This window comes from Ursus americanus, chromosome 1 (genome assembly GCF_024610735.1).
Source record: "Ursus americanus isolate L20-20 chromosome 1, mUrsAme1.1.p, whole genome shotgun sequence".
NCBI lineage: Eukaryota > Metazoa > Chordata > Mammalia > Carnivora > Ursidae > Ursus > Ursus americanus.
The window spans coordinates 98,523,236-98,551,077 of NC_142127.1; the positions used below are offsets into that span (position 1 = coordinate 98,523,236).

At 42.8% G+C, this 27,842-nt stretch overlaps 1 protein-coding gene across 5 annotated transcripts in view; it reads left to right on the plus strand.

The window, feature by feature from the left end:
* The window catches only part of FBXO36 (F-box protein 36), an 84,595-nt gene that overhangs the window by 18,463 nt on the left and 38,290 nt on the right, over window positions 1-27,842 (plus strand). For 2 of the 5 annotated variants that reach the window (XM_087864182.1, XM_087864177.1), the window contains exon 1: window positions 23,707-26,460. The exons of 1 other annotated variant lie outside the window; for it this stretch is intronic. In XM_087864182.1, coding sequence (XP_087720308.1) covers window positions 26,233-26,460 — 228 coding nt within the window. In that variant the 5' untranslated portion in view covers window positions 23,707-26,232. Of the gene's footprint in view, window positions 1-23,699; window positions 26,461-27,842 lie in introns of those variants that run through there. 2 more of the 5 variants (XM_087864188.1, XM_087864176.1) reach the window with 2 other exon arrangements.

Genomic DNA, 27,842 nt, shown 5'->3' on the forward strand with positions numbered 1-27,842 from the left:
CCAACACCGTGATTTCAGACTTCCAGCCTCCAGAACTTTGAGGCAATAAATTTCTATTGTTTTAAGCCACTCAGTTCGTGGTACTTTGTTAAAACAATACTAGGAAACTAATACAATATGTGAGGACATCTGTTGCCCACCCACTTGATTCACCTGAATATGTCAGGGGAAAACATAGTTGTCTGGATATGTCAGTCATTACTACCTTGTCTCAACCCCATCTGAGATAAGTCACCATCTGTAATGTGCAGTCCCCTGATCCCTCCCCTTGTCAGTTCATTGGACCAAGATGGACACCTATTTTTAGGCTAGTGAATCCATTGGCTGACCAGCAACTGTATGACTTGTGGGGCCTGGTATGAAAAGGTGATCCTTCATTTGAAAACTTGGACAAGGAGGGATATAGCCAATTAGCTGCAGCGAACTGAAATAGAAAAGTAAAGAGGAAGTTTAAGGTGGCCATTCTGAACTGTATGGAAGCTTCTGGACAAGAGGAGTGGAAAAAACACCACAAGAGGGGGCATGACCATGGGTGGCTGTGATGGCACAGAGGAGGGGGAGCTCGGCCTTAGGGGATGTGGCTGAGATGGCAGGTCGCCTCTCTATGGCCATTGTCACCCTTTAGAAAAGAACTGAACTTTTAGTTGTGCTTAAAGCTGCCCAGCTAAAAGATTGCAAGTCCCACCTCCCTGGTGGCCGGGAATGACCTTGAAGCTAAGTATGCAAGACTTCCAGGACATTTCCATAAGGGTGGGGTGGGGTGAGGAGCCTCTTCAGCTGGCTGCTTAGTTGTAAACCTTGGGGGCAAGGAAGGGGTAGAAAGGATAATGGGAGACAACTTACCCCCCCCCACCCCCACGGCCACTTCCCGGCCCAGCACAGAGCACAGGAAGTAGTGCTCTCTGCCACTGCCCATAGGCCACATTCTGTCCCTTTATCTCTTTTCCTTCTTGTCTTTACCTTTCCCGAATTAAATGTTGGTGAAGGACTTGGGGTTCTTCATCCCACTTAATGTAGTGGGTCTTCATCTTGAGGCAATACCTGGAGACAGTGATAGTATGAATCTTGGTGGCTCAGCTGTGCTTCAAAGATTTGAGGATGTTGCAGGTCCCAGGGGCCTGGTTTCACTCGGCGAAGCTCATTGGGGCTCACCTGCCACCCTACCGCAGGACTCGGCCACTCCATCTCCCTCCTTTTCTCTGGTCTCTGTGTCCTGCTTATGCCACCCCTACCTGCTGCTCAGTTCTGGACTTCTAGTTCCGTTTTCTCCAGAGAGAGGATCTCATGTTTTTATTTAGCCACTGTCCCTGTTGGGGAGTTTTTCCCAACAGGCCTCCTCCTTGGCCACAGTCAAGCCTCTATTTTGCCTGTCCTTGGGTCATGTGTTAAGACCTGATGGTTTTGCCACTGGTATCTGTCTCCCTTCTTGTGGTAATAGTGCCCTGATTTTCCTCGAGGAAATCACCCCTACCCCACGTTCATTGTAGATGGTCCAAATAGCTGAACCTGACCTCACTGAGTGGCGATGGTTATTGGGAAATGGGCTGACAACCCAACTGAAGCCAATTTGATGTTAAAACTGTTGAGAAAGGAGCATTCCCTTTACCGCGGGACGTGGGGCCGGAGTGATAGGAGCCTAGAGCTACAAGCAGCCATCTTGTCCTCACCAAGGAACTGCTAGCTTGTCACCACCAGGGACAACCTGCCTGCAAATGCAGCTAACACAGAGGAAGAAGCCAAGAGGTAAAGAGCGATCGGGTTTTTGTGGCCTCCTCTGCAGCTTTGTGGAGCCATCAGGGCCTACAGCTGTGTAACCCAGTAAGCTTTTCTTTTTCACCCAAACCAGGTTGACAGGGTTTTCCATCATCTAAAACTGAAAATGTCCTGACTGGTCCAGGTTAGATGGTCACCCTGGTCCGATCTGCCGTGGCTGGGGTAGCAGGCCAAATGTCACCTGCAGAACAAAGTGTGCTTAAGGAATTTCAGCCCCAGGGATGGGAGCTGTGGGTGAGACAGGCACTTTGATGCTCAACTTCTCTAAACATAAATATGAAGGATATGCAAGGCGAGGTTAAAAGTTTTGAGTTCTTAAATTATGATGGCTATTGTTATAAGACAAAGAACAAAAACGTAAAATGGTAGCATCGAAAAGCACTTGAGTAAGTATGCGAAGCGTTCAGGAGCCTTGGCCCATTGGCAACTTTGCCGGCACACCGTGGCTGTGTACTTGAACCTAGACAGACTGCTGTCGTGGACGTCTCTCAAGATCTTTTCATGAAAACAGCATGAGGCTGTGTGTGCTGAATAGAGGGGCCTGCCACAGAGTAGTATGTGTTTGCAGAATTAAATACTTCCCACCTTCCTTGAACACGACCTCTGCCATATTCTCCACACCTAGAAACCAGCTATGTTTGAGAAATCAAAGCTAAAATAAAGCTGGCAAACAAAAGAGATGTTTGTGTAGTTGTTCTAGGCGAGTCCCACAGTAAAACGCCTGATTTATTTAACAGTTCCATTTATGACTTTCCAGGGTTTTTCTGTTTTTGTTTTTGTTTTATTAAGTAGGCTCCACGCCCAACCACCCAGGTGTCCCAACTTTCCACTTGTTTTATAAATACTAATTATAGTACTCTAATGAGAACTATGGTATTACTCCGTTATTTTTTTTTATTTAAATTCAAGTTAGTTAATATATAGTGTAGTATTGGTTTCAGGAGTAGAATTTAGCAATCCACACTTAAATATAACACCTGGTGCTGATCACAAGTGCCTTCCTTAATGCTTGTCACCCATCTAGCCCATCCCCCAACCAGCTTCCTCCAGCACCCCTCGGTTTGTTCTCTATGGTTAAGAGTTACTAATGGTTTGCCAGTATTACTCCTTTAAACATGAGGATGTCAAATGAGTTGCTTAAGGCAAAAAGGATTCTTTTATTAGTACCTAAAAGTCTAGATTATTCCTACTTTTGTTTTTTTAAGATTTTATTTATTTGTCAGAGAGAGAGAACAAGCAGGGGGAGAAGCAGGCAGGGGGAGAAGCAGGCTCCTTGTTCAGTTCCCCCGCCTTGCAGGGCTCCATCCCAGGACCCTGGGATCACAACATGAGCCAAAGGCAGACGCTTAACCGACTGAGCCACCCAGGTGTCCCTCTTCCTACTTTAAATATAAAAGAAAAAGTGGGGCACCCAGCTGGTTCAGTTGGTGGGCCATGGGACTCTTGATCTCCGGGTAACGGGTTCAGGTCCCACATGGGGGGTAGAGATTACCTAAAAAAAAATAAGAAAGAAAAGAAAAAACAACTGCTGATAGAGGCTAGCAAACTGGTATTTTTTAAGTATAAGAAAATGAAGAGTTCAGGCTTGTTCTGAAAAGAAACTTGATAGGGATTTGTGAGCTATAATTTGACCTAGGTTTAGATAGCTAAAGATCCTTGTTGGGGTTTTTTAGGAGAAAAATAAGAAGAAAAATTAGGGTGAACATGGTTTGTTACTGTTCTATTTTAGATGAGAAATAGCGAGCAACATTGACAAAGCCACATATTGGATGGAAGGGAAGTGGAGGGAATTGGCACAGGCAGTGGGGAGGCAGGGAGACAGCAATGTGGTAAAAGAGAGTCTATAGGAAACATTAACCGATACCGCCAATATAACATGGTAGTTAAACACACAGCTTCTATAAGCAGATTCCACCGTTTACTAGCCGTCGGATTGCAGGCAAGTTACTAACCTCTACCTCGGTTTGTTCATCTAAAAATGGGTCTAATGATGCCTCATAGTCTGGGAGAAATAAATGGGCTAATAAATATAAAGAGCCTAGAACAATGCCTGGCATATAGTAAGTGCTGTGTGTGGTTTCTTCTTATTATTAATGAGATTGGTTAATTAGTTGATTGGAAGTGGAGATATTTAATACTAGAACAGTACTTGTTCCCTATTTTTAACTCAGTTGAATGTGCGCTTTTGTATCTTAGAGCAAAGAACACAAATTGTCTGACAGGACCAACGAATGGCTCATTACAGAACTGAAGTCAGGCACCTGGCTGGCTCAATGGGGAGAGTGTGTGACTTAATCTCAGGGTTCATGACTTCAAGCCCCAGATAGGGTGTGGAGTCTTTTAAAATAAATACGTTGAAAAACAAACAAACAACTGAAGTCAGATTCTGGCCTTGAAGTCAGATTCTGTTCTAGACTTGGTTCTTCATTTTCAACACTCAAGCTGCTGGCCCTTCCCTCCTCCTTGACGCGACTCTCCTCCCCCCACCCCTTTATGTCTGGTTGGAAATCAAGTCTGTCTTCCTTTCCTCTCGTGTTCATCCCTCATTCCCTCCACATTGCTCCCTGGGTCTCCCACCAGCGCTGCTGCTTCTCCCAGGTGATCTCCATGTCCAGCACCACCCTCCTTTCTAACCACCGCTTCCAGATGAATCTTCCCAACTACTGAGGGGAAAATGCAGTCAATCCTGATGATTCATAGATTCTGTATTTGTGAATTTGCCTGCTCGCTCAAATTTGTATAACCTCCAAATTGATATTCTCCTGACACTTCTACAGTCATTCTTGGACCTCTGCACGGCAGAGAGAAAAACCAAGTCCACCTACTAGCATGATCCCAGCAGACGTGGAAAAGGGCAACACCTGCCTTCCAGTGTCAGCTCTCTTTCTGTAGACAAGCAAGTGTCCATTTCGTGGTCCATTCAGTACCATGGTTTTCTTATTTTTGTGCTTTTTCTTGATGATTTCACTATTAAAATGGCCCCAGGCGTCGTGTTGAAGGGCTGTCCAGTGTTCCTAAGTGCAGGAAGGCCGAGATGTGCCTGATGCAGAAAATACACGTGTTCAACTAGTGTCCTTCAGACATGAGTGATAGTGCTTTTGGCTGTGAAGTCCGTGTAATTAATCAACAATATATATTAAATAAAGTATCTTTAAACAGAAACACACATAAAACAAGGTTACGTATTGATCAGTTGATGAAAAGTGACCAGAGGCTCACGGGAACCTATCCTTGTATTTCCCGTAGGGCAATGATTCACTAATTCAGCAACGGCAGTGAGTTTCTAGAATCTAAGTGCTGTGCATAACGAGAATCAGCCATACACACACACACACACACACACACACACACACACTTGTTGGAGTATTTGGTGCTCCGTTTCATTTACGCGGTACTGATTTATACAGTCGGCCCCATTTTCCACTCTTAACGCGTCTCCTGATCATCTTCGCCACAAGGTCTCTGTTCCAACCAATTACATTATTTTTTTCTGCCCAGAATTCATTTCAGCCACTGCTCCTCCCCACTACTTCCACCTCCACACCTGTGAGGAATCCACCGAAGGGCAAGCAGATGGATGGGCACGTGACCCAGGCCTGGCCAATCATGAACCCCCCCTGCCTCCAGGACACCTGTGGGTAGTTGACAGACTGGCCCCGTGCAATTATTCCCTGGGATTTTTCACCCTTAATTAGAAAGAGTTAGTTTCTCATTTCTTTGGGGATCCTCCAACTGGGTGATGTAGGCTTGGAGTTTCTAGCTGTCAGGCTCCCCTACTTACATCAGTGACACACATTTGCAGTAGAAGATAATGAGGCCAACAACGGAGAGAAACAGAAACAGAAGGAAAGAGAGAGAGTTGATAATCTGAGGCTGTCATTTTGCACCCCTGGATCCCGTCATGCCTGAGGCTAGCCACTCCACTGTCTTTCCAAGTTATATAACCCGACACGACTGCTTTCTTATTTAAACTTCTCCGGATTGAATTTCTGTCTCTTGAGACCAGGCAGTCCTGAGTACTACACCCAGACATTTTTGATCTACCTGGAATGCATTCTAGTACTCTACTCTAAATCACGAGTTTCTCCCTAACTGGGATTTATTTTTGTGCAAAATTTAGTGTACCTGGATTTCCTTCTGTAAATCTTCTCTGTAAGATTTTTCGGTTCAAGTCCATTCCTATTTTGAATAGACGGTAAAAGAGGAAACTGGGAATTGGGAAGATTTGAAAGGAAGGAAGGAACACAGGAGTAGCAACTTTGCAGGGCAGCCCTGGGAAGGAGAAAGGAAGCGGAGGCAGGTGACGCAGGCCTTAGAACTGCACTTCCGTGGGTCACATATGATCCACGTGGGTGCAGCCAAGTCTCAGTGCTCCGCCGTGTCTAAGATGTGCTGTGAGCTAACCCTACGCAGCCTGTTTAGGGAGTGCCTGTCCTCCTGTCGACATGTCTCGTCACTTCTGTCCTTCAGCCTTTGCTTACACTGCCCCCCACCTGAAACACCCTTTACCCCAATCTTGGCTTAGTTATTCATCCTGTTCTTAGATCTACATTCATCTCTGCCAGGAATCCCCTTAACTGGGCCGAAGTCAGGTGGAAGTTTGAGGAAAGAGCTTGAGAAATAATAGGTCAAATAAGGTTACCCCCAATTTTTTCCTTCTTAAACATCCAAGTGTCTCTGGATGGTGGCAGCCAACAACACGAAGTCATAAAAGCACAAATAAATGAATATTTGAGGGGCACCTGGGTAGTGCAGTGGTTAAGCATCTGCCTTCAGCTCAGGGCGTGATCCCAGCATTCTGGGTTCGAGCCCCACATCAGGCTCCTCCGCTATGAGCCTGCTTCTTCCTCTCCCACTCCCCCTGCTTGTGTTCCCTCTCTCGCTGGCTATCTCTTTCTCTGTCAGATAAATAAATAAAATCTTAAAAAAATGAATATTTGAATAAGCAACAAGACACTGAAGACAATATCTCTTGACATGATCAGCAACAGGGCAACATCAGTGTCTTCATCTCTCATGGAGATTAATGGGAGAGAGAAGTAATTTCTTTTCTAGCAAACCAAGATGATAAATGGAAATTAGGCTTTACTAATGTAAGCTGTACAGACTAAAAGTTGCAAGTGCCTAAGGTCTATGTTCAGCTTACACATGATCCTGAATCCAGTGCTTAGCTTGATGCTGAGCACACAGTGGGAGTTCAGTAAATATTTGTTGGGTTAATAAATATTAACCCTATTTACTATAATATTTCAGAAGGAAGTATGGAACACAAAAATGGCACAAAACGTAGAAGTGGCCACAAGGTGGAGAGTCTGTTCCAGAAGGGTTTTATTGATGTATCTATAGGATCTGAATCTTAAAAGAGGTGGGGGGAAGAGAAGGGAATAGATCTTCTCTAGGAATTCTAGGCAGGAGGGATCCTCTTTAGCAAAGTCACTGCATTGTGGAACTGCAAGTGATGTATTGAAATGTGGGGCACAGTCGGGGCGGGGGGTGGATAATGCAAGATGATGCCAATAAAGTTCCCTGGCGGGGAGACCTCATGTGCCATACTAAGAGTTTTGACAATGGAGAGCCTCTAAAGGATTCGGAGGAAAGAGAGTGAGAGAGAGCCATCACATGCACCTCGCATTTTTGTAAGAAGCCTTTGGCTTCCGGGATAAGGGTAGCCTGGATTGGTTCACGCATGGAGGCAGAGAGTCACGAGATTTTATCTTGATCCTCAAGAGCACACTGGAGATGAAGGGAATGTCGAAAGTTGTTGTGGAAGTGAAATCAATAGAATTTGGTCATGAAGTCAGTGTTTTGACGAGAGAAAAGGTAAAAGTCTGAAATGACTCAACTGGTTTCACCAAAATAAGGAATGCAGGAAGAAGTGTTTGTAAGACAAGACGATGGGACCGCGTGTTTTATAGGGGACTGTACCATGCTGGATTACCCAGATGGGTATATGCAATCATCAGCTGGCTCATTGACTAAATCTCTGGAGATCAGGAATGAAAATACAGATTTTGACTCAGCAGCATTAAAACTATGGGTGAGATTCCCTGGAGGGAGGAGAGAAGTCAGCTAAGGACAGAGCTTGAACATCGAAGCACAAATCAAGGCAGAGTAACACATATGTCCCCACATTTGCGTTCTTTATACTTTTGCGGGGGGCCGAGGGGCAAGGGCAGTGTACGTCACTGATATTAGTCACACAAACTACACAGGCTATTTGAGAATAGGCTAAATATTTGTCCTTGTAAGTAATAAAATGCGGTGACAGTGGGAACAGTTGGTTAACAGGGTTGGTAAAGACTTGGGAAATAGCGCCTCTTGTGTGATCTTCACACAGGTGTAAATTGGTACATCCTTCCCGTGGCAGAAACTATTGGTTGTCCCCAGTATCTATTTTCCCTTGTCTTCAAAGAATACGTGACTTTTAACTGAACATAAGGGCATCCCAGAAAAAAAAGTCTACGTTCCCAGTCTGCCCTGTAGCTAGATGTAGCCACATGACCAAATTCTGGCCAACAGATGTCACTGGAAGTGGTCAGTGTGACTTCACAGTAGAGCCCTTGGGAGTTGGACCCTTCTTGCCTCTTCCTTCTTCCTGTTGGCTGGAATGCAGATTCAGTGGGGAGAATTTAAGCAGCCACCTCACACCATGCAGAAGAAGCCTAGTTCTGAAGATGACGGAGTACCAAAATGGTGCCTGGTCCCCTGGGTCATAAACTGCCTGTCTTCTACGTAACCCTCTGTCTTGTGTAAGCCATCTTGTTGGGTGTTCTCTTGAAGTCAACTGATCCTAATCCGTACCGATCTGCTTCCCAAAGGCAGTTTGGCAATATTTAGTCAAGTGGTGTGTGTGTCCTTTATCCTACCACTCCACCTCAGGGAATTTACCTTCAGGAGATAATTACCCACATTTGAAATGACATATAAACTGGACGTTCATCACAACATTGTTTATAATAACCAAAAAGTAAGATGGGGCAAATTAAAAGTCCTTCAGTAGAAAATTGGTTGAACAAATTATGTATACTTCTGTATAAGGGAACACTGTGAAGCCACTAGAAATGATGCTATATTTAGACATTGCATGAATAGATGTCTATGACAGAATAAAAGAAGAGTTCACAAATGAGCATGTTTACTATTATCCCATTCATGTAAAATCGATATATATACACACATGCGCGCGCACACACACACACACACACACATTAATCTGTAAGTGTTTGTAGAGACTGAAGAATGTTTGGAGAGTGTAAAATACGCTTACTACGTGGAAATGGAATTGGATTTTAGATTTTGGTTTCTTTTTAACTTACCCGCCGCGCTTTGTTTTATTATTTGAACTGTTTGCAATCAGCTTTATTGCTGTTATAAAAACTGTAAGGGTTTTTTGATGTTTTAAAATGTTCTCTTTAAACAATTAGTATCATTAAGAAAGTAATGTGGGGAGTTATTGCCAGCAAACTGTTCAGGAAGAGGTGCGGCCATTGTTGCTAAAAGCCGAATAAATGAAAACACACTCCAGGAAAACTGACTCAGCTTTTGGTGGGTCATCTGTAGTAGGTGGAGACATCCTAATTGGCAGATTTTTAAGCTCTCTACTGAAAAAATAATTGGGACTTAGTTGATTACCTCTTTAATGGAGAATATATTTCAATTCTTACATTTTAGTTTTTATAGATCTGGGGAGTTGGGGTGGGGAAAGGAAATATATTTATGGTTTCAGCGTAAACTTCAGTCATTTAGGACTCCTTGTTTTTATTTTTTCTTTAGAAATGTATCTATAGTAATTTTTAGTAAATCTAGCAAGATATTTATTTATGCACACGGGATAAGAGCACTTAACGTCATGGAAGTTTGGGGTTTTTAACAATGGGCTCCTACCCCAGAGTAACTCTGTACAGTTTATCTCCCCCACCCCAGTCTTGGCTTATTTATGATAGTTTATGTTTTATGTCATTTTGTTTTTTGGCATGAAAAGCTTAGTTTATTTACAAAGAAATGCAATGCACTTATGCAATTCATAGCAGTTAAATGCAAATAGAATAGTGGAGCTCCCTAAAGAGGTAAGGCGAACTTTAATCTATTTATTATAGACCGGTTCGCAGTAGTTACCTCCCAATTTTACAATTCTAAAACATATCACCTCTTTTGCTTGTTTGGTTTTTGAGGGATTGCCTGCCACTCTGACTGGAAATAGGCTGAAGCCCAGTCTGCAGAAGTTTTAGCCCTTTTGTGGAGTTTAATCTTTTTCTCTTTTATGGCCATTTCAGTAACACTGCAGGAGAATCCCTTCTTCATTTTCATCACGTTGATTTCCCCAGCACTTGCCCTTGCTTAGCATTTCAAAAAAGAAGAAAAGCAGCAGGCAGTCATTATTTGGTACCCCCCCCCTTCTCTTTAGCTCCCTCAGCTGTAAAATCAGAAGATGTGGCTGAATTGCAGTCTTAATTTTTAAATTATTTAATATGCTTAAATATGATTAAAGTACTTAATTTTACTTAACAGAAAATACTCTGCACATTCACAGAAAAGTGCTTTTCTGCTATTTTCATCACAATAAGAATTTCTCGGTTGTTTAGCTTTCCATTGCTTGGTATCTCGAGTTTATTCTTTTTGACTTTTAAATGAAATACATAAATGCGTAATGAGTGTACATACTAAGCTTTGTTTAAATAGAAGTAAATTAATGCAAAGTAAATCTAAATGTTTATGAATATAAATCTATAAATAGAAATGTTACTTGAATTTCGTAGCTTCCAAAGTATAACTTTATGCAGTTTATATCCCACATATAAAACCTGGAAAACTTACTGTCATTTCCCACAACATCATCTACTGGAAAAATCTCTGACCTCTCTTGATTTGATTTCTGCCATTCTCTGGCTATATGCTGTTGGATAAGTCAGTGTGTTAATTTATTCAATAATTCATTCAGCAAGCACTTACGGATATCAACTCTGTCTTTCACCACGGGCTCTCTGAAGGCTACAAGAAAGTCTCCAACGAAGACTTGGAGATTGTCTTAGAGCGCAGTAATAGTCACAAAAGATAAACAAATAGTTATAGTTCCGCGGGCTAGATACATAGCCAGTAGATACCATGAAGCTTGAGTGGAACTGGGGCCATAGAAAATGAGGGGATTCTAGGCCATCCTGTGCAAAGACAGGGAGACATGACAAGGCAAGGAATCCTTAGAGAACCTAACCTTAGAAATCAAAGAGGATTCTGGAAAGGGAAGGAATGAAGGGAAGAAGTCAAATGCTGCAGAGTATAGTAAGATAAAGATGCAGGGTGGGTTGCCCTTTGATAACAGAGCTGGGAGGACCCTGGTAACATTTGTAAGATGAATTCAGTGACATAATCGGTGTGAATGAAAAAGGAGGAAATAAAGACAAGTGGACGTTTTTCCAAGAAACTTGTTTATAAAGGGAAGGATCAGAGAAAACTGAAATTGTAGGGAAAGCATGGCCAAAGGGATTGTAGAGCTGTTAGGAAGGAGAGGTTTGAGTGTGTTTAAGGCTAAAAGGAAGGAGCCAATGGAAAAGGAGAAGATGACAAAACAGGAGCAAGGGGACGTGGTATATAATTCAAGGAAGATGAGCTTCCATGTCAGACAGACCTAAAGTAAATCTCGGTAGTTGTGTGACTTTGGCCCCTGAAACTCACTGTTCTCTACTGTACAATGATAACCTGATGCGTGCATGAAGTTTCTTCATTCATTCATGTAATTCACTATGATGGCAGATACTGGACATGCAGAGAAGACACATGTCCTCACTTTCTAGGATGCTACAGACTGGTGGATGTAGTTGTGAACAATAGAAATAAATCCAAGAGATATTTAGGAGGAAAAATTGTTTTGAAGACTCGGTTACTCTTTGGATCTGGGGTAAGAGAGAACCTTATACAGTAGACAGTAGGATGGGGCATGTTGTCCTGTTTGGCTCAGTCCTACAGAAGTCCTCCTATTCCATGGTTGAGGAGTCTGTCCTGCTCTCGGCAAATGTTCATGAGAACACATGTAGCCGCAGTTGCCACTGACAGCCAAGTCTGTGACCATACAGGAACCGGAGCTTAGCTGCAGCCACTTATGCCTGAGCTCCAGAAAGCAGAACAATGGAAAAACCTAGGTCCCTGATGACATAATTGAACCGCTGATCACACTGTGCCTGAGCCTTCCCTCTCTCTAGACTCCCATTTCAGCCTGCTAGTCAGGCTTTCCAAATAAATGTAGCCCAAAGCACCTTAACAGTTAGAGGTTGATAGGAGAATAAAGTGAAATATGTACAACACCCAGTTTTTCAATAGGATAAACTCAATTTCTGCTAATTATTACTATTAATTAATTAATACTATTATTGATACCCAGGTTCTTTGGCAAATGGCAAACTGTATATAGGGCCAGATAGGAAATATTTTAGGCCACACAGTCTATATTGTTATATTCGTCTTTGTGTTTTGTTTTTTCTTTTTTAAAAAATGTAGGAACCATTCTTGCCTAAGCTGTGGGCACAGCGGGCCTATTGGCTCAAGTTTGCCAACCCCTCGTAATGCCATTCACTGACACAAGAACCCAGGATGAGGAGGCTTAGAGAAGATAATGGAATTCTGTTTTAAATATATTAAGGCAGTATCCAGGTAGAGATGCTCATTAAGCCAAGAGATCTGGGCTGGAGATATAAATGGTGAATCATTAGCATATAGATGGTAGAAAGCCAAGGAAGTCAGGGGTGGATTAGATCACCCAGGAAGACTGCGTAGTCTATGAGTAAGATAAGGGAAAAGCTAAGGAAGAACCTATAAAAAGTCCTTCCGTCCAAGACTGGAGTGAGGGTCCCAGTTCCACACAGGTTAACCAGGAGCTCAACAAGAAGGAAACCAGTCTCAGTGCAATGGTTTATGTGCTGTGATGGGCTCCGTAAGCACACACAGAGAGGCCTCTAACTAGCATGAGCTTGAAAAGGGAGCTCAGAATGTCATGCCTCAACAGTCTTGTGAGATGCCTGGGGATTAGCCAAGGATCCCAGGCAGATGGAACAGCCTATGCAAAAGCACAGAGGAGTGGGAGACAGATACTAGTGCTGGTGTGTAGGTAGACCAAAGTGTAACATCAGACACAGGCTGGAGAGATGTGAAGGGCCAGATCGGGAATGTTCTGTAAGCAACGCCAGCACTTTAAAAGGGATGGGGGGGGTCTCTGAAAGAGTTTCGGGCAGAGGATTGACAAGATCGTGGTGATGTCTTAGAAGCCTAGAAGTGGCACCCTAGCAGCAAATGTGTGAAGGTTGACTTCCAGGAGGGTAGCATGGGGAGGAAGGGGTGGAGGACAGAAAACCTCTGTTCCTGACCAAGCGGAAAGCATTTCAAGTGTTTAATCAGTAATGTGCTGGGAGAGGCTTTACAACTGACTGGGGGAGGGGGGGGGGCTTGATTTGTGGCAGTTGCCAATTTTTGTGTGTAAATGTTTCTATCATGCCCAAACTAAGGCAAGTAGTAGGAATACAGAGAAGGGGTGGGTTAAGAGAGAGCTTTAGGAGTTGACTTGAGAGTTGGTGACCGGTTGAATGGAGGGTGAAGAAGTACAGACTCTTTTAGATTTCTGTTTAATGAGATGGTGACTGGTATATCACAGAAATGGGGACATTAAAGAAATAAGCAAGTCTATATGGTCCCTCTCCCCCTGCTAGAATATAAACTCCACGGACACAGGGACTTTTCATCATTTCGTACACTGCAGTATCCCTAGCACTCAGAACAGTGCATGGCACATGGTTATGGTCAATGAATATTTGTTGAATGAATGAATGAGTGTTTCGCCATTAAACCACTAGAGATCACTGCTGGTTTAAGCCGTGTCCCCGAAGCAGTGCGGAGCCCTTGTACAGTGGGCTGAAAAGTGATGGGATGAGGAATTCAAGACAATGCATAGACTACACCTGGAAAAGGCTCCTCTGAAGAACAGGAGGTGGGTTGGACAGCAGCCAACTGGAGGAAATTGTACATTACTTTGTCTCCGGAAGAAAGAATCTTAGCATGTAGCTTGAGTGGATGTAGCTTGAGTGGCCCCAGGGGAGTGGATGAGAGCTGTGGGGCCAAGGCCTCACATTAAAATCATGGCCCAAATAAAAAGTCAAGAGCTGAGGCTGCAGCAGAGGGAAGGAGGGGGAAGAGGTAGGGAGTGCTAAATATCAAAAATTCAACCAAGTCAATTTTGAAGATCTAATAGACTTTATTAATCAATTCATGCATCGGGCAGCATCCCGTCTAGCAAGCAGAGATCCAAGGAGCTATATAGCATGGAAGGATTTTACAGGCAGAAATGGGGGGAGACAATTAACAAGAGAAAAGAAAGGTTTATTTCAGGCAAGGTCCCCTTCCTTTAGGGGGGTCTTAGTTGATGATTACCTCATCTTCCTTTGGGGAGGAAGAGGGAGGAGGCCCAGGTGACAGGTTACCTCATTGGTGCTGACCAGAAAATGCCCGACTGGTTAAGACCACACGTGGGGGGGGGGTGAAACTGCGGTTACGTTTAGTAGTAAGCTCTGGTTTGGTGACTTGACCGGGCCTAAGAGACTCCACTTTGCACTTGTGGTTTTCTTTTGAACAGGATATAAGGTGAGTTCTGTCAAGGTCAGAAGTCAGGGACTGGAACCAGAAAAATCTAGATTGTGTAGCTTGTCAGATGCTTACGAAAGATTTTTGCTTGATTCCCATGTAACTTACACAGAAAGGACCATGGGATGCTTGGCTAGCTGTTAAACTTAAACCTGAAAATGGAACCTAATGTATATTGACAAGAACATTTGCCAGTGTTTTGCACTGTGGCCATTAATGTAACTTGGGAAAGAACCTATTTGGGGGTGGGGGGGCTGAGAACTTTTTGAATCAAGTGTGTTTCATTTAAACTTTTTCAAGAAAATTCTTTTTCTGCCCAAGAGAACATTTCATAAATCATTTTAATGGCTGTACCTAATATAAATATTTTTAGGCATTATTTTATTTTAACTTGTACATTTGGAAGGTTACGCTATCACACCAGACTGTAGGCCACACAAAACCTTAAATTTGATTGAGGACTTCTTGAATTTTCTTATCTTGTTTTCCCTTCAAGATCTGCTTTCCTCGCTCAAATCAGCTTCATGCGTTGCCTTCGGGGAGTTTCCCAAGATCAGGCTTTGAGATGCAAGGCCCTAGGATTTTAAATTTCAAAAGCCCAAACTGGGTGGGGGATGGGCACCCGAAGGTTTTGGCACAGACAGCAGTTAGAATATAAGTGCTCCTTTCTCCATTCTCCAACCGAGAAAACCTCTCAGATGGCAGAGGGAAGCGAGATTCAGAGAGGACGGAAAGAAGAGTTAGATGCTGCTGGTTCACCTGAAGAGAGCCCTGGGCCATTTCCTTCCAAGCTGGTTTGGGGGTGAAGGTCAAAAACCCAGTGCACTCCCCAGGTAGACTTAAGTTCCAGGAGCTGAGCAGACCTTTGCCCTCCTCCTCCCCACCAGGTGAGGAATAGGAGAGGCAGGTGAATAGGAGAGCCAGCTTAGAGGTCTCAAAGGCCTCCCACCCCAGCAGGTGGCCAGAGAAGGTGCTGTCCAGACAGGCCTCTGACAGCCTCCCAGCCACCTTGGTCATAGGGCACCTTCTTCGGCAGGCCACCATTGGGGGGGAAGTGTTGCCACAAGGGGACCAGGAAGAGACTGCTACAGCCCTTACCTGTTTCCTGCGTCATGATAACCCAAAAACAGGTAGGATGGAGGGCATCTCACCTGTTGCTGGCTCTTCAATAGTGGCACCGAGGTCTCACTGCTCCCCAGGAACTGGGGACTCAGCCTCAGTAGAGAGGAGGGAAGTGCCACAGGGACTGAGATTAGGTTTAGGAAACACATTCTCTTGGGGTCGGGATGGACAGAGATGCTTTTCCCTGCTTACTCTGTTCATTTAACCATGTGCATTTATTACCTATTCAGAAATAAAATAATATTCACTTAATATTCACTTAGAGAAAAAATTTTATTTCTTGCGTGTGTGTTTAAGCAAGTGAGGGTCCTATTTACTACATTGTTATAACAATATAGATTCTAAGTAATTAAAGCCATATATTCGTTTTACAAGCCAACATAAATAATTGTTTTATATTACTTTGCATTCATGTTCTGGCTGTACAGATAGGATCTTCTTAAACAAGACTTATCATTTGTTACACTACCGTCTTCCATACACAAACAGTTGGCTGGCTCACTGCTTTCCAAGTAGTAGGGACACAGTAAATATTTATTTGATTGATAAATGTATTGACTCAAGTAAATGGATATGTGACCATCACTACAGACCCTTTGAAGATTTGATTCAAATCATTTTGGAAGTTTGACCCTGTATTGAGGGCAAATTGTTTTCCAGAGAGACTAGGGAACATTTCTTTATCCAGCAAGCCATTTAAATAGCAGACAAATAAGACCTTTTACAGACTGTGATGACACCAAGAAAGTGACTCAAACTAAGTCTGAAGAATGAGTTTTTCAGGAGGACAAGGCAGGGGAGGACACTCGGCACTGCGCACGCGTGTGCAAATGAATGGCGATAGAATCCAAACATGGCGCGCACGCCTCGCTGTGGTGATGACGAGAAATGATCCTGGACGGGGAGATGGGATGCTGAGCACCCAGAGGCCAATTTCTCATTGCGTTTGCTAGCATCTCCCACGTGGAAGATGCACTGAGCTCCAGACAAGATCTTCCAAGGGGCTGGCTATTACAGAGCATACAGACATGAAAACAAATACATGAGTGAATATCAAAGCACTTGAAGAAAGTGTCTGAAATTGCCTTTTTGCTCTTATTCTCCCTTACAATCTGCAACTTAGTGGAAAGCCTGTTAGATGTAATCCTGGGGTTACGAGATAGGATACAGGTACCATTTGTCTCCAGTGAGCAACTCAGCTTTAGGGTCGGTTGCTAGAAAGGGATTTTGCTTAGCACCTGCTTGTTTGGAAGGGTTACATGGGGTATGTTGGGTGAGAAGCAAAGCAGTTTACTGGCTCTTCTCACCATCTGGCTTCGGAAGGGCTCAGATGACACCTGCTCCAAACACCCTATTTAATATGGAACCCCCAGCCCAGGCTCAGCACTCCCTGTCTGGCTTTCCTAGTTTGTTTTTCTTCAAAGCATTTTTTTTTTTTAAGAATTTATTTATTAGAGCATGCGCATGCGAGAGAGAGAGAGAGAGAGAGAGAGAGCAAGAGAACACAAGCAGGGGCAGGGTGAAAGGGAGAAGCAGACTCCCTGCTTAGTAGGGAGCCTGACTTGGGGCTCGATCCCAGGACCCTGTCATAACCTGAGCCAAAGGCAGATGCTTAACCGACTGAGCCACCCAGGCGCCCCTCTTCACAGCAATCATCTCACATTCTAACACACTATGAAATATATTTACCTGTTTTGTTTACTGTCCCTGCCACGCAACCCCATGGAAGGCAAACTCCATGGGCACAGGGCTTTGTCGGTGTTGCTAGAACAGTGCGATACCCTATGTGCTTGTGGAATGGGGAGAGAGTGCGTAAGATGCTATGACTTCTCAGTGCATCCATCATACCCCCACCCAAAGTAAGTGAAAAACCCACCCAGTGCCAAATCTTCATTATTTGAGGATTAACAGCATTGGGTTTGTAAACAGCACTGCTTCCCTGGATATTGTGGACAAGGTGAGGTTAAGGTTTTCCATCATTCCAGTGGGGCAACGTGTTGAACAAATTTAGAAGCTTTGGGGTCACGTAGACCCAGATTCAAATCCCACTGAGCAGTGAATGAGATAGGGCCAGTTCTTCATCTGTAAAATGTACAACGATGCTAGCCTCCCAGGGTTGTTGTAAAGATTAAATGGGAAAAAGTCCAAAGCACACTGCCCGTGGCACGTGGTAGGCTCCTGAAAACATCTGCTATTGTTTTATCACTATCATCTGAAGAGCTGTACTAGTCCACTAGGGCTACTGTAACAAAACACCGCACACTGGGCGGCTTAAAACACAGAACCTGTTTTCTCATAGTTTTGGAGGCTAGAAGTCCACGATCGAGGTATTGGCAGGTTTGTGTCTCGTGAGGCCTCTCTCCGGCCTTGCACATGGCCGCCTTCTCACTGGGGCCTCACGTGGTCTTTCCTCTGAAAACGTGCGTCCCATTGTCTTTTCCTCCTTTTATTAAGGACATCAGTCAGACTGGACCCACCCTTATGACCTCATTTACCTGTTTAACCTTTACCTGTTCAAAGGCCCTGTCCCCAGGTGAGGGCTTCAGCATAGGAATTTTGAAGGGACACAATTCAGTCCATAACAGAAGGTGAGGAAGGTTTTGACGACGTACGTCCAACTTTGATTTACTGGATAATTTAGTTATCTTTAATTCCCAGAAACAGAGGGACTTTGGTGGCTAGGTTTTGACTAGCAGATGGGCGCTGAGAAGGGACGAGATGGAAGTATTCAGTGGCAGGTGTTTATTTTACACACAAGAAGGAAGGAAACCATAGGGAGGAGGAAAACATGACATGTGCAGAGAGCCTGAAGACTCCTTCCTGAGTGTCTGGACTCTACCTGAGGACGTGTTTGAAGGAGCAGTAATACGGAATGGGTGAGTCACCAGAGGAGAGAGAACTAGCAGCGGCTGTTGAGACAAAACTGAGAGAGAGAGAGAGAGAAGGCGACCGTATTTCTGCTCCCAAATGTTTGCCTCGTCAAGAGAGAAACTGTCCGTTTCTCCACCGGTTGGGTCTACGTTCCCTCCTTCCCTGCAGGGAATTAGGCACATGCAGACATGCCTCTAACCAGACCCCCAAGAAAGTTGGGGAAATTTTTAAAAACAAATTTTCTACCAGCAGATTACTATTTTGGTACCAGAAGCAAAAGCAAAGACACCTTCGAGCTGTAAACAGCAAGAAGGCGGCTGCAAGCTGGAGGCACGTACACCCCGAGATGGGATTCGTGAACCGGAGCCGTAGACACCTGGGCCTTCTACCTGCTTGGTCACTGTTTCTGCCCTTATTTGGGAAGGCTTTGGAGAGAGGATTCCAGATTGTATTATTTTTCCTGGGCATTGTTCCAGAAGATAATATTGTACTAATACAAAAACAAAAACAAAAATTCTAAAAAGCAATTGCATCTGTGTTTAGAGGGTTTTTTGTTTTTTGGTTTGGTTTGATCTTACTGTTTATAGAGTACTTTGAATTTCTTTTTTTTAGAGATTTTATTTATTTGTCAGAGAAAGAGGCAGGGAGCAGCAGAGGCAGACGGAGAAGCAGGCTCCCCCTGAGAAGGGAGCCCAGTGCAGGACTTGATCCCAGGACCCTGGGATCATGACCTGAGCTGAAGGCAGACCGTTCACCGACTGAGCCACCCAGGCGTCTCGAATACTTTGAATTTCTCGTGAGATTTTCTGCACGCCCGTCTGGCAGACATATTTCGTGTTTTGGGATCAGGCCTCTGCAGAGTGCGTGCTGGAACCGACTGGTGTAGCCCTCACTCACACTGTCTCTCTGCACTTGGGGAGGAGCCTGCCATCTCCAGCCTGAGGACGCTGTGGCTTTGACCAAGCTCTTCGACTAGAGCTGCAAGAGCGATCTGTGCTGCTTCTAAACCTAGGGAACTGCATCCGTATTTTTGACCTCTTACGTAAATAAATTCCAGCAATAATTTGATAGAACAGGAAAGTCAAAACCTATGTGGTGCTCTGCTAAGCACATTTATATGTATCATTTCATTTTAATCCTCCCAGAAGATGTGACTGATATGAGCGAGCAGGCAGAGATTATGAGACGGGCCCAAGGTCGCCCAGATACTAAGTCCTAGCACGGGAATGTCCCTCTGGGTTCAAAACAACTGCTTGGACACCCTTGACATTGTGCCTTCACATTGTAGGAACACAGACAGTGACATCCCACCCACTTTGGTGTGACCTATGTTTAATCCTCTTATTGACAATATGACTTTTTTCTCCTGAATCGTAAGGACTCATGTGGGATTTTGCCTGTTTTCCATTTTTAAAAAAAATAATTTATTATTTTTTCTTTTGGGGGGTAGGGGAGGAGCTGGGAAAGGGAGACAATCTTAAGCAGGCTCCAGGGCCAGCGCGGAGCCCGATGCCTGGCTCAATCCCACGACCCCGAGATCATGACTGAGCTGAAATCAAGAGCTGGATGCTGAACTGATTGAGGCAGCTTGGCGTCCTGCCCATTTTCTTTTGCAAAATACTTTTTTTTTTTTTTAAGATTTTATTTTGGGGCGCCTGGGTGGCTCAGTCAGTTAAGCGTTTGCCTTTGGCTCACGTCATGATTCCAGGGTCCTGGGATCGAGCCCTACGTTGGGCTCTCTGCTCAGCAGGGAGCCTGCTTCCCTCTCTCCCTCTGCCTGCTGCTCCCCCTGCTTGTGTTCCCTCTCTCTCTCTGTGTCAAATAAATAAAATCTTTTTTTTTAAAGATTTTATTTATTTATTTATTTATTTATTTATTTATTTATTTGACACAGAGAGAGAGAGAACACCAGTAGGCAGAGCAGTAATCAGAGGGAGAGGGAGAAGCAGGCTCCCCACTAAGCAGGGAGCCAGATGTGGGGCTCTATCCCAGGACCCTGGGATCATGACCTGAGCCAAAGGCAGACTCTCTTAACCAACTGAGCCACCCAGATGCCCCTCTTTTGCAAAGATTCTTATCATTAGTATGTGTGGTTTTCTTACATATCCTCCTTGTGCAAAATCTTGTGCAAGTTTTGCTTTCAGAAAATCTAATGTGATATGTATTCTGTCTGGTGTATAAACACCCAGGTCTTTATTCAAGGTAAGGAGAAAATTACAGTCATTGTGAATTCTGTCGGACCTCCAATTTGCTTTTCTGTAGTAGAATGTTTTTCTATAAAGAATGCTGCTTAAAGTTGCACTTCTGGATCTCAAAACCAAGTTGCGGAAGCAAAACTAAAAGCTACAACCTCTGTAGTGAATCATCGAGTTAAAATAACAGCTTCTGATCAGTCAGAATCTGGAATTCTGATTCCAAGATTTCAGCAAGAGAATAGGATGGTATTAAAAGCATGTATAATTAAAGAACAAACAAATTCTTGAACTCAGAGCACATACAGGTGGTGGCGGAGGGGAGGAAGGTGGAGGGGTAAGTGAAATAGGTGAAGGGGATTAAGAGGTACAAACTTCCAGTATTAAAATAAATGAATCACAGAGATGAAAAAGTACAGCATATGGTATATAGTCAATAATATTGGAATAACGTTGTATGATGACAGATGGTAACTCATTTGGTGAGCGTTGCATAATGTTTAAAATGGCACTATGTTGTGCACCTGAAACTAATAAAATATTATGTCATCTACCCTTCAATAATAAATAATAAAAAAAGCATGTATAATCATACTGAGTGTGTACTATCCCTGGTTCCTGTACCATTTTCTAAAATGAAAATGGTATTTTTTATTACTCTTAAAGTAATACATTTCACAATATTACTATTTGCATTTATTATATTAATTTATCTAGATTTTATTTTGAATGTAGTTGGAGGTAGGGGTTTAAATTTATTTCTTCTGGGGGCATCTGGGTGGCTCAGTCGGTTAAGTGGCTGCCTTCAGCTCAGGTCATGATCTGGGGTCCTGGGATTGAGCGTCACATCAGGCTCCCTGCACAGCAGGGAGTCTGCTTCTCCCTCTGCCCCCACCACCACCTCCACTCATGCTTGCTCTCTCTCTCTCTCTCTCTCTCTCTCTGAAATAAATAAAATCTTTAAAAAATATAAAATAAAATAAATTTCTTTTTTTAGATGGATGGCTTATCATGTCAACACTTTTTTTTTTTTTTTAATTTTAGAGAGAACACATGCATGCTGGGGAGGGGGTGGAGGGGCAAAGGGAGAGGGAGAGAGAATCTTAAGCAGGCTCCGTGGGCAGCACAGAGTCGGATACAGCTAGATCTCAACCCTCCTAACCTGAAATCATGACCTGAGCTGAAATCAAGAGATGGATGCTTAACCAACTGAGCCACCCAAACACCCCATGTCAACATTATTAAATAAATCATCCTGGGACGCCTGGGTGGCTCAGTCTGCCTAAGCGTCTGCCTTAGGCTCAGGCCATGATCTCAGGATCCTGGGATCCAGCCCCACATCGGGGTCCCTGCTCAGTGGGGAGCCTGCTTCTCCCTCTCCCTCTGCCACTCCCCCTGCTTGTTTTTTTCTCTCTCTGTCAAATAAATAAATAAATCTTTAAAAATAAATAAATAAATCATCCTTCCCTTCCTCTTTGTAATTTTAGAAATTGTGCTAGGTTTCCCTCCATAGCTTTTGTACCACAATGAGAGGACCTGTTTCCCCACATTCTTGCTAACAGAGGGCATTTTCAGTCTTTTGGACGTTGCCAGTCTGGATAGATGAGAAATGATATCTCAGTGTGATTTTAATATGCTTTTCTGTTATTGTGAGTGAAACGGAGCATCTTTTCATATGTTTCTGGGCTGCGTAAATATTATTTCCTGTGAACTTTGTTTTCATGTCTTTTGCTCACTTTAAAAATTAATTTGTTGGCCTTTTCTCTAGTTCTATGAATTCTTTAGGGAGATTAGCCTGTTGTCATGATCTTAATTGCAGACATTCTTTCCAGAGAATAATTTTTCTTTTGACTTTGTCTGATATGTTTTTTGAAAAAACAGGCTTATTATGGGGCGACTGGTTGGCTCAATTGGGAGAACATTCGACTCTTGATCTTGGGGTTGGGAGTTTGAGCCTCACATTGGGTGTAGAGATTACTAAAAAAATAAATAACCTTTTAAAAAGTCAAGATTCTCACAGTATCCTTTCATCATCCTTTTTAGGTGATTTTTGACAAATGAAATACCAGTGCCGTAGTGAAGAGAGAGACTATTTCTGTAGACGCAAGATTTCCCTCATGCCCCTTTGTGGTCATTCCCCTCTCCCTCCCCCACCCCTTTGGTACCACTCACCTGATTTCTGTTTTGCCTTCTCCAGTGCATCCTAAATGGGATCTTACAGTCTGTAGCCTTTTGTATCCAGCTTCTGTTACTGAGCATAATTCTTTTGAGATTCAACCATGTGATTGCATGTATCAGCACGTCCTTTTACTGCTGAGTAATATTTTGTCATATGGATGTATTTCTCTGTCTACCAATTGATGGGTCTTTCGGTTGTTTTCAACCCAGAGCTGTTAACGAATAAAGTTGCTTTAAACATTATCACGTTTCCAAGTTTTTTATATTTACATAGTCGGAATTTATCAGTCCTTTTTCTTATGGCTTTTGGATTTTGAAGCATAGAAAGATAATAAAGGAATTCACCATTTTTTCCTTCTAGGACTTTGTATGGTGTCATTTTTTACATGCAGATATTTGATCTGTTTGGAGTTTATTCTGGTGTGAGGCATAAATCATTTTTTTTCCAAATGGCTAAGTTGTCCCCAAATACCTAAATCAATCTTTTTTAATCTGATTTAGGAAACTATTTTATAATTATTTGTAATTTATAATTTATGATTTAATACAAATATTTTTATTTATTAAAGTTATTTGTGCTTATCACTGCTATTCAATTAAAGTTAAAAATTAAAAACCTGTTTTTCTTTAAAGTTTATTTATAATCCATATACCTAATGTGGGGCTTGAACTCAGAATCCTGAGATCAGGAGTCCCACGTGCCACTGCTCCCCTGACTGAGCCAGCCAAGCCCCTCTAAAACCTATTTTTCTTTAAACATTCAAATACAAACCTAATAAATTCAATTGTAAATCAAGTAATTTTGAATGACAATTCAAAACACACAGTTTCATTATCCTTTGATGAATGTTTAATGAACATATTACAGTTAACAAATTATAATCCTTTGAACTTTTAAACACTGTTTACAAACTTAATCAGATTATATAAGAAATTACTAATTAAAGCTATAGATTTTTTTAATTAAAGCAAACCTTTATTATTTTTTTTTAAAGATTTATTTATTTGATAGAACACAAGCAGGGGGGAGCGGCAGGCAGAGGGAGAGGGAGAAGCAGACTCCCTGCTGACCAGGGAGCCCGACATGGGGCTCAATCCCAGGACCCTGAGATCATGACCTGAGCTGAAGGCAGACACTTAACCGACTGAGCCACCCAGGTGCCTCTGGAACTCATAAATTTAACAAGTTAAATTCTCTTAAATGTAAGTACTATTTACAAACTTAATTAAATCTTCTTAAACACTTCAATCTATTACCACAAATTTAATGTATTTGATTTTCTCAAGCATTTCTAAAATCTAAAGAGACAGAATTACAAATCTAACAAAATCAAACCAAGTGTGTGCAAAACTGTAATGAAACAAATGTAAAAATGTAGATCAAATTCTTTTAAGTATCTTAAAATCATTATAAATGTAACAGATACTTCTGAGTTTAAATATTGACTATCAACTCACTCGTTTACATTATCCTATGTGTTTAAGTTAAACTGAGAAATATAGTGTCTCAGATTCTCTATGGTGGCATTTTAAACATCTTAAGAATACACAAAGTACAGCTTCTAGTTAAAGAACTATTATATACCTTCCTTCCCTCTGGCAACACCACTAAAATGACAATTACAGGGTTTTTCTAAAGCATAACCCACGAAGACAAAGAGAATAGGAAAGGCAACAATTTTGCAAGCTAGAAGGCAGATGACCTCCTGGTAGCTGATTCACCAGCCCTGGGAAAGCCGAAATCTAAGCCAGTGATGGGCAAGGCAAGAAGCGATCAGATTTGTGCCCCAGAAACTAGAGCATCGAGGCTCAAGAATGGGTTCTTTTGAAAGCAAGGGTAAAGAAGGACCTGAAAACAATAGGAATGATCAAAATTCTGTTTGAGATGTGGTTAGAACCACCTTCCTCATCTCCTCCCCTCCTCTGCACAACCAGCAACAGTTTTGCTTCACCCTCCAGAAGGCTGGAAGTGTGGTCTCTGGAGGGGGTAAGGAGGGATAGTATGGCCTCAGGACCCCAGGCCACTGGGACAGAGGGACTCAGTGTTGAACATGGCAAGAGATGAAAGGAAAATCCACACCCTGATTTAGGAGACTCACTCTGACTCTCCCCAGGCTCCCAGGATGCCGTAAGGCAGCCAGCCTCATGCCCTCTAGGCAGAGAGCTGGAAGATTCTTCTCTGGAGAATGAGACCAGGCCAAGTGAAGAGATCAAAAGATATTCATACTTACGATCCTCCAACCAAAGAGCCCCAGCGGATCACCCTGTAATGAGGTCCTTCTCTGGACAAGCCCTGGTCACATGCCAGAACTTCCAATCAGCTTCCTTGCACTGCACTCCTGAATACACATGGACAGCTAAGAGTTATCAGGCTTTTGAGGAAAGGCAAAACAAATCATCAGGGCCACCACCACCAATAAAATCCAGGAAATACAATTTTGGAGAAAATAAAGACAATGCACACAGACAGAACAAAATCTTCATCAGTAATAACCTCAGCGGGATTAGAAGAGGTATTGTAGCCATGAAACAAGAATAGCACACCATTAAAAACCTTCAGAAAATTAACAAGAACTTTTAGAAAATGAAAAACATGGTAGGAAAAATGAAAAACTCAACAGAAGGGCTGGAAGATAAAATTGAGAAATTCTCCTACGAAAAAAGAACCAAAGGCAAGAGATGGAAACTAGGGAAAAAATAAAATAGAAGAATTAGACCAGGACATCCAATAGCTGGGGAAAGAAAAGGAATTCCAGAAAAAAAAATTATGCAAGAAAATGTCCTAGACGTGAGGTATCCCCATATTAAAAGCTCTTACCAAGTGCCCTACACAATGAATGACGAAAGAGTCCTATCAGGTGTCTCAAGCAAGGTTCACTGAGGAGGCAGAAACCATACTGCCATTTTACCAGGGGCAGTTTATCGTAAACAATTGTTAACAAATAGAGGATGGGTGACAACGTATAAGGAGTACAAGAGGACAAAAACCAGAACACAAACATTTACGGAAACTTTATTCATAAGAGCCAGAACCTGAAAACAACTCCAAAGCCCAGGCACCAAAGCAGCAGCTTGGAAGAAAATCCAGAAGCTATGAGAGAGCAGGGGTGAATCTGAGATGTTTACAGCATTCTCCAAGTAGAAATCAAAAGGAGGCTAGCTCTACATAACCCCAAAGCCAGCTTAAGAGTTTAGTACTTTAGGGGCACCCGTGCGGTTCAGTCCGTTAAGCATCTGCCTGCAGATCAGGTGGTGAGGACCCTGGGACCGAGCCCTGTGTTAGGCTCCCTGCTCCGCGGGAAGACTGCTTCTCCCTTTCCCTCTGCCATTCCCCGTGCTTGTGGTCTCACCCTCTTTCTGTCACATAAATAAAATCTTAAAAAAAATAATTGTGCATCATTTTTTTGCCAGTGTTATTTCTTTCTACGTGGCACATAAAATAATGCTGTGACTTGTATTAGATAGTGTATTAGATCTGATGAAATATGGTGCTATTTCACATGAACACATCCAAAGAAAAAGAGGTTCCCAACACAGGGACAGTGCTCAAGCTCCTCCTCTCCACAACTTACTGCTTCTGTCTCCTCCAGGTGTCTGCTATCATCTCAACCTGGCTCCCCTCCTAGTGACAAAATGGCTCCAGCAGCTCCAGCAATCACATCAAAGCACAATGGTCAGTGCCCAAAAAGGGGCTCTGTTTCTCTTTGTAAGTAATAACATCTTCCCAAAGCTTCTACAGCCTTCTCCTCGTGTCTCATTAGCCAAAATTTTATCACATGCCCATGCCATACCAATCACTGACAGGGGGGAGAAACTACCAAGAATGACTTAGACCAATCATGTCCTGCCTCCTGGAGCTAGAGATGAGGCTGCACTCTGTGCATAAGCTATGTAGAAGAGAGAGACTGCTGGACAAATTGGGCTCGACAAGGAAAGGCAAGTGGTGGCAGCCAACAGTGTCTGCCTCAATTCCTAATCACATCCATTGTGGTTGGAATTTACTAATTTGACTCTCCAAGGGCAACTGCACTTCTGAATTCTTAAAGAAATATTTCAATGCAGTCAGCTCTTCCTTATTATAAATTTCAGTTTATTCCGTTCTCATCTTAGCCTCAGACTCATCTTATCCATTATTAGTAATGTTGCTTTTGGGGCGCCTGGGTGGCTCAGTCAGTTAAGCATCCAATTCTCGATTTCGCCTCAGGTCATGATCTTAGGGTTGTGAGATCAAGCTCCACGTTGGACTCTGCGCTGGGCATGGAGCCTGCGTAAGATTCTCTCTCTCCCTCTGCCCCTTCCTCCCTCTCTCTCTAAATACTACTACTACTAATAATGATAATATTAATAATAATGTTGCTTTTATTCCTAATGTATAAAAATTACTACCATTCCAGAGTGAAATTTTGGATAGTTGAAAATCCAAGTTTTGCTGTATTTAGACAAATTGAACCAAACACAGACACAGAGAGGAGCACATATTTGATGTTTTAAATTTGCACCGAAACCATCATAACTGTTGTCTAGTTTAAATAAGGTGAAACTAATTATCTTCATAATTCATTCAAAAAATAACATCTTTCTGCCTTTTGGAAAACCAGTGCTTTGTGAGCTTTGAGTAATATTGAAAGGTAAAGTTACATGCGGAGTTTACCTTGCAGTCCTCACTTCTCCATTTCTCAGAGGGCTGTTCAGATAACAAAATCCTTCTTCCCCTAATAACAGATCTGATTCTACAAACTCTCCAGGACACAGTATCTCAACCCCACTCTGTGAAATCCCCTAATTATATATGATTTCCAAAGCAGGGAGAAATTTGATCTGATAGAGTAACAGTAGTCTGCAAGAGAAAGCAGAAACAGTCCTGTGCTAACCTACAAACGTTCTTCCTAGGCAGACGCTTAGAAAGATTTGGAATCCCCCATTGAGTGTGTGCTATCTGGCAAGTCATTCCGACGTCCCTGAGCAACTTTGTTTTTTACCTGGACAGATGATAGATGACTCTCCTTAATTATATTGTTGAGGAAATACAGCAAAGAGCATGCAATTCTTAATGATTTTTTTAAAGATTTTCTTTATTAATTTGATAGA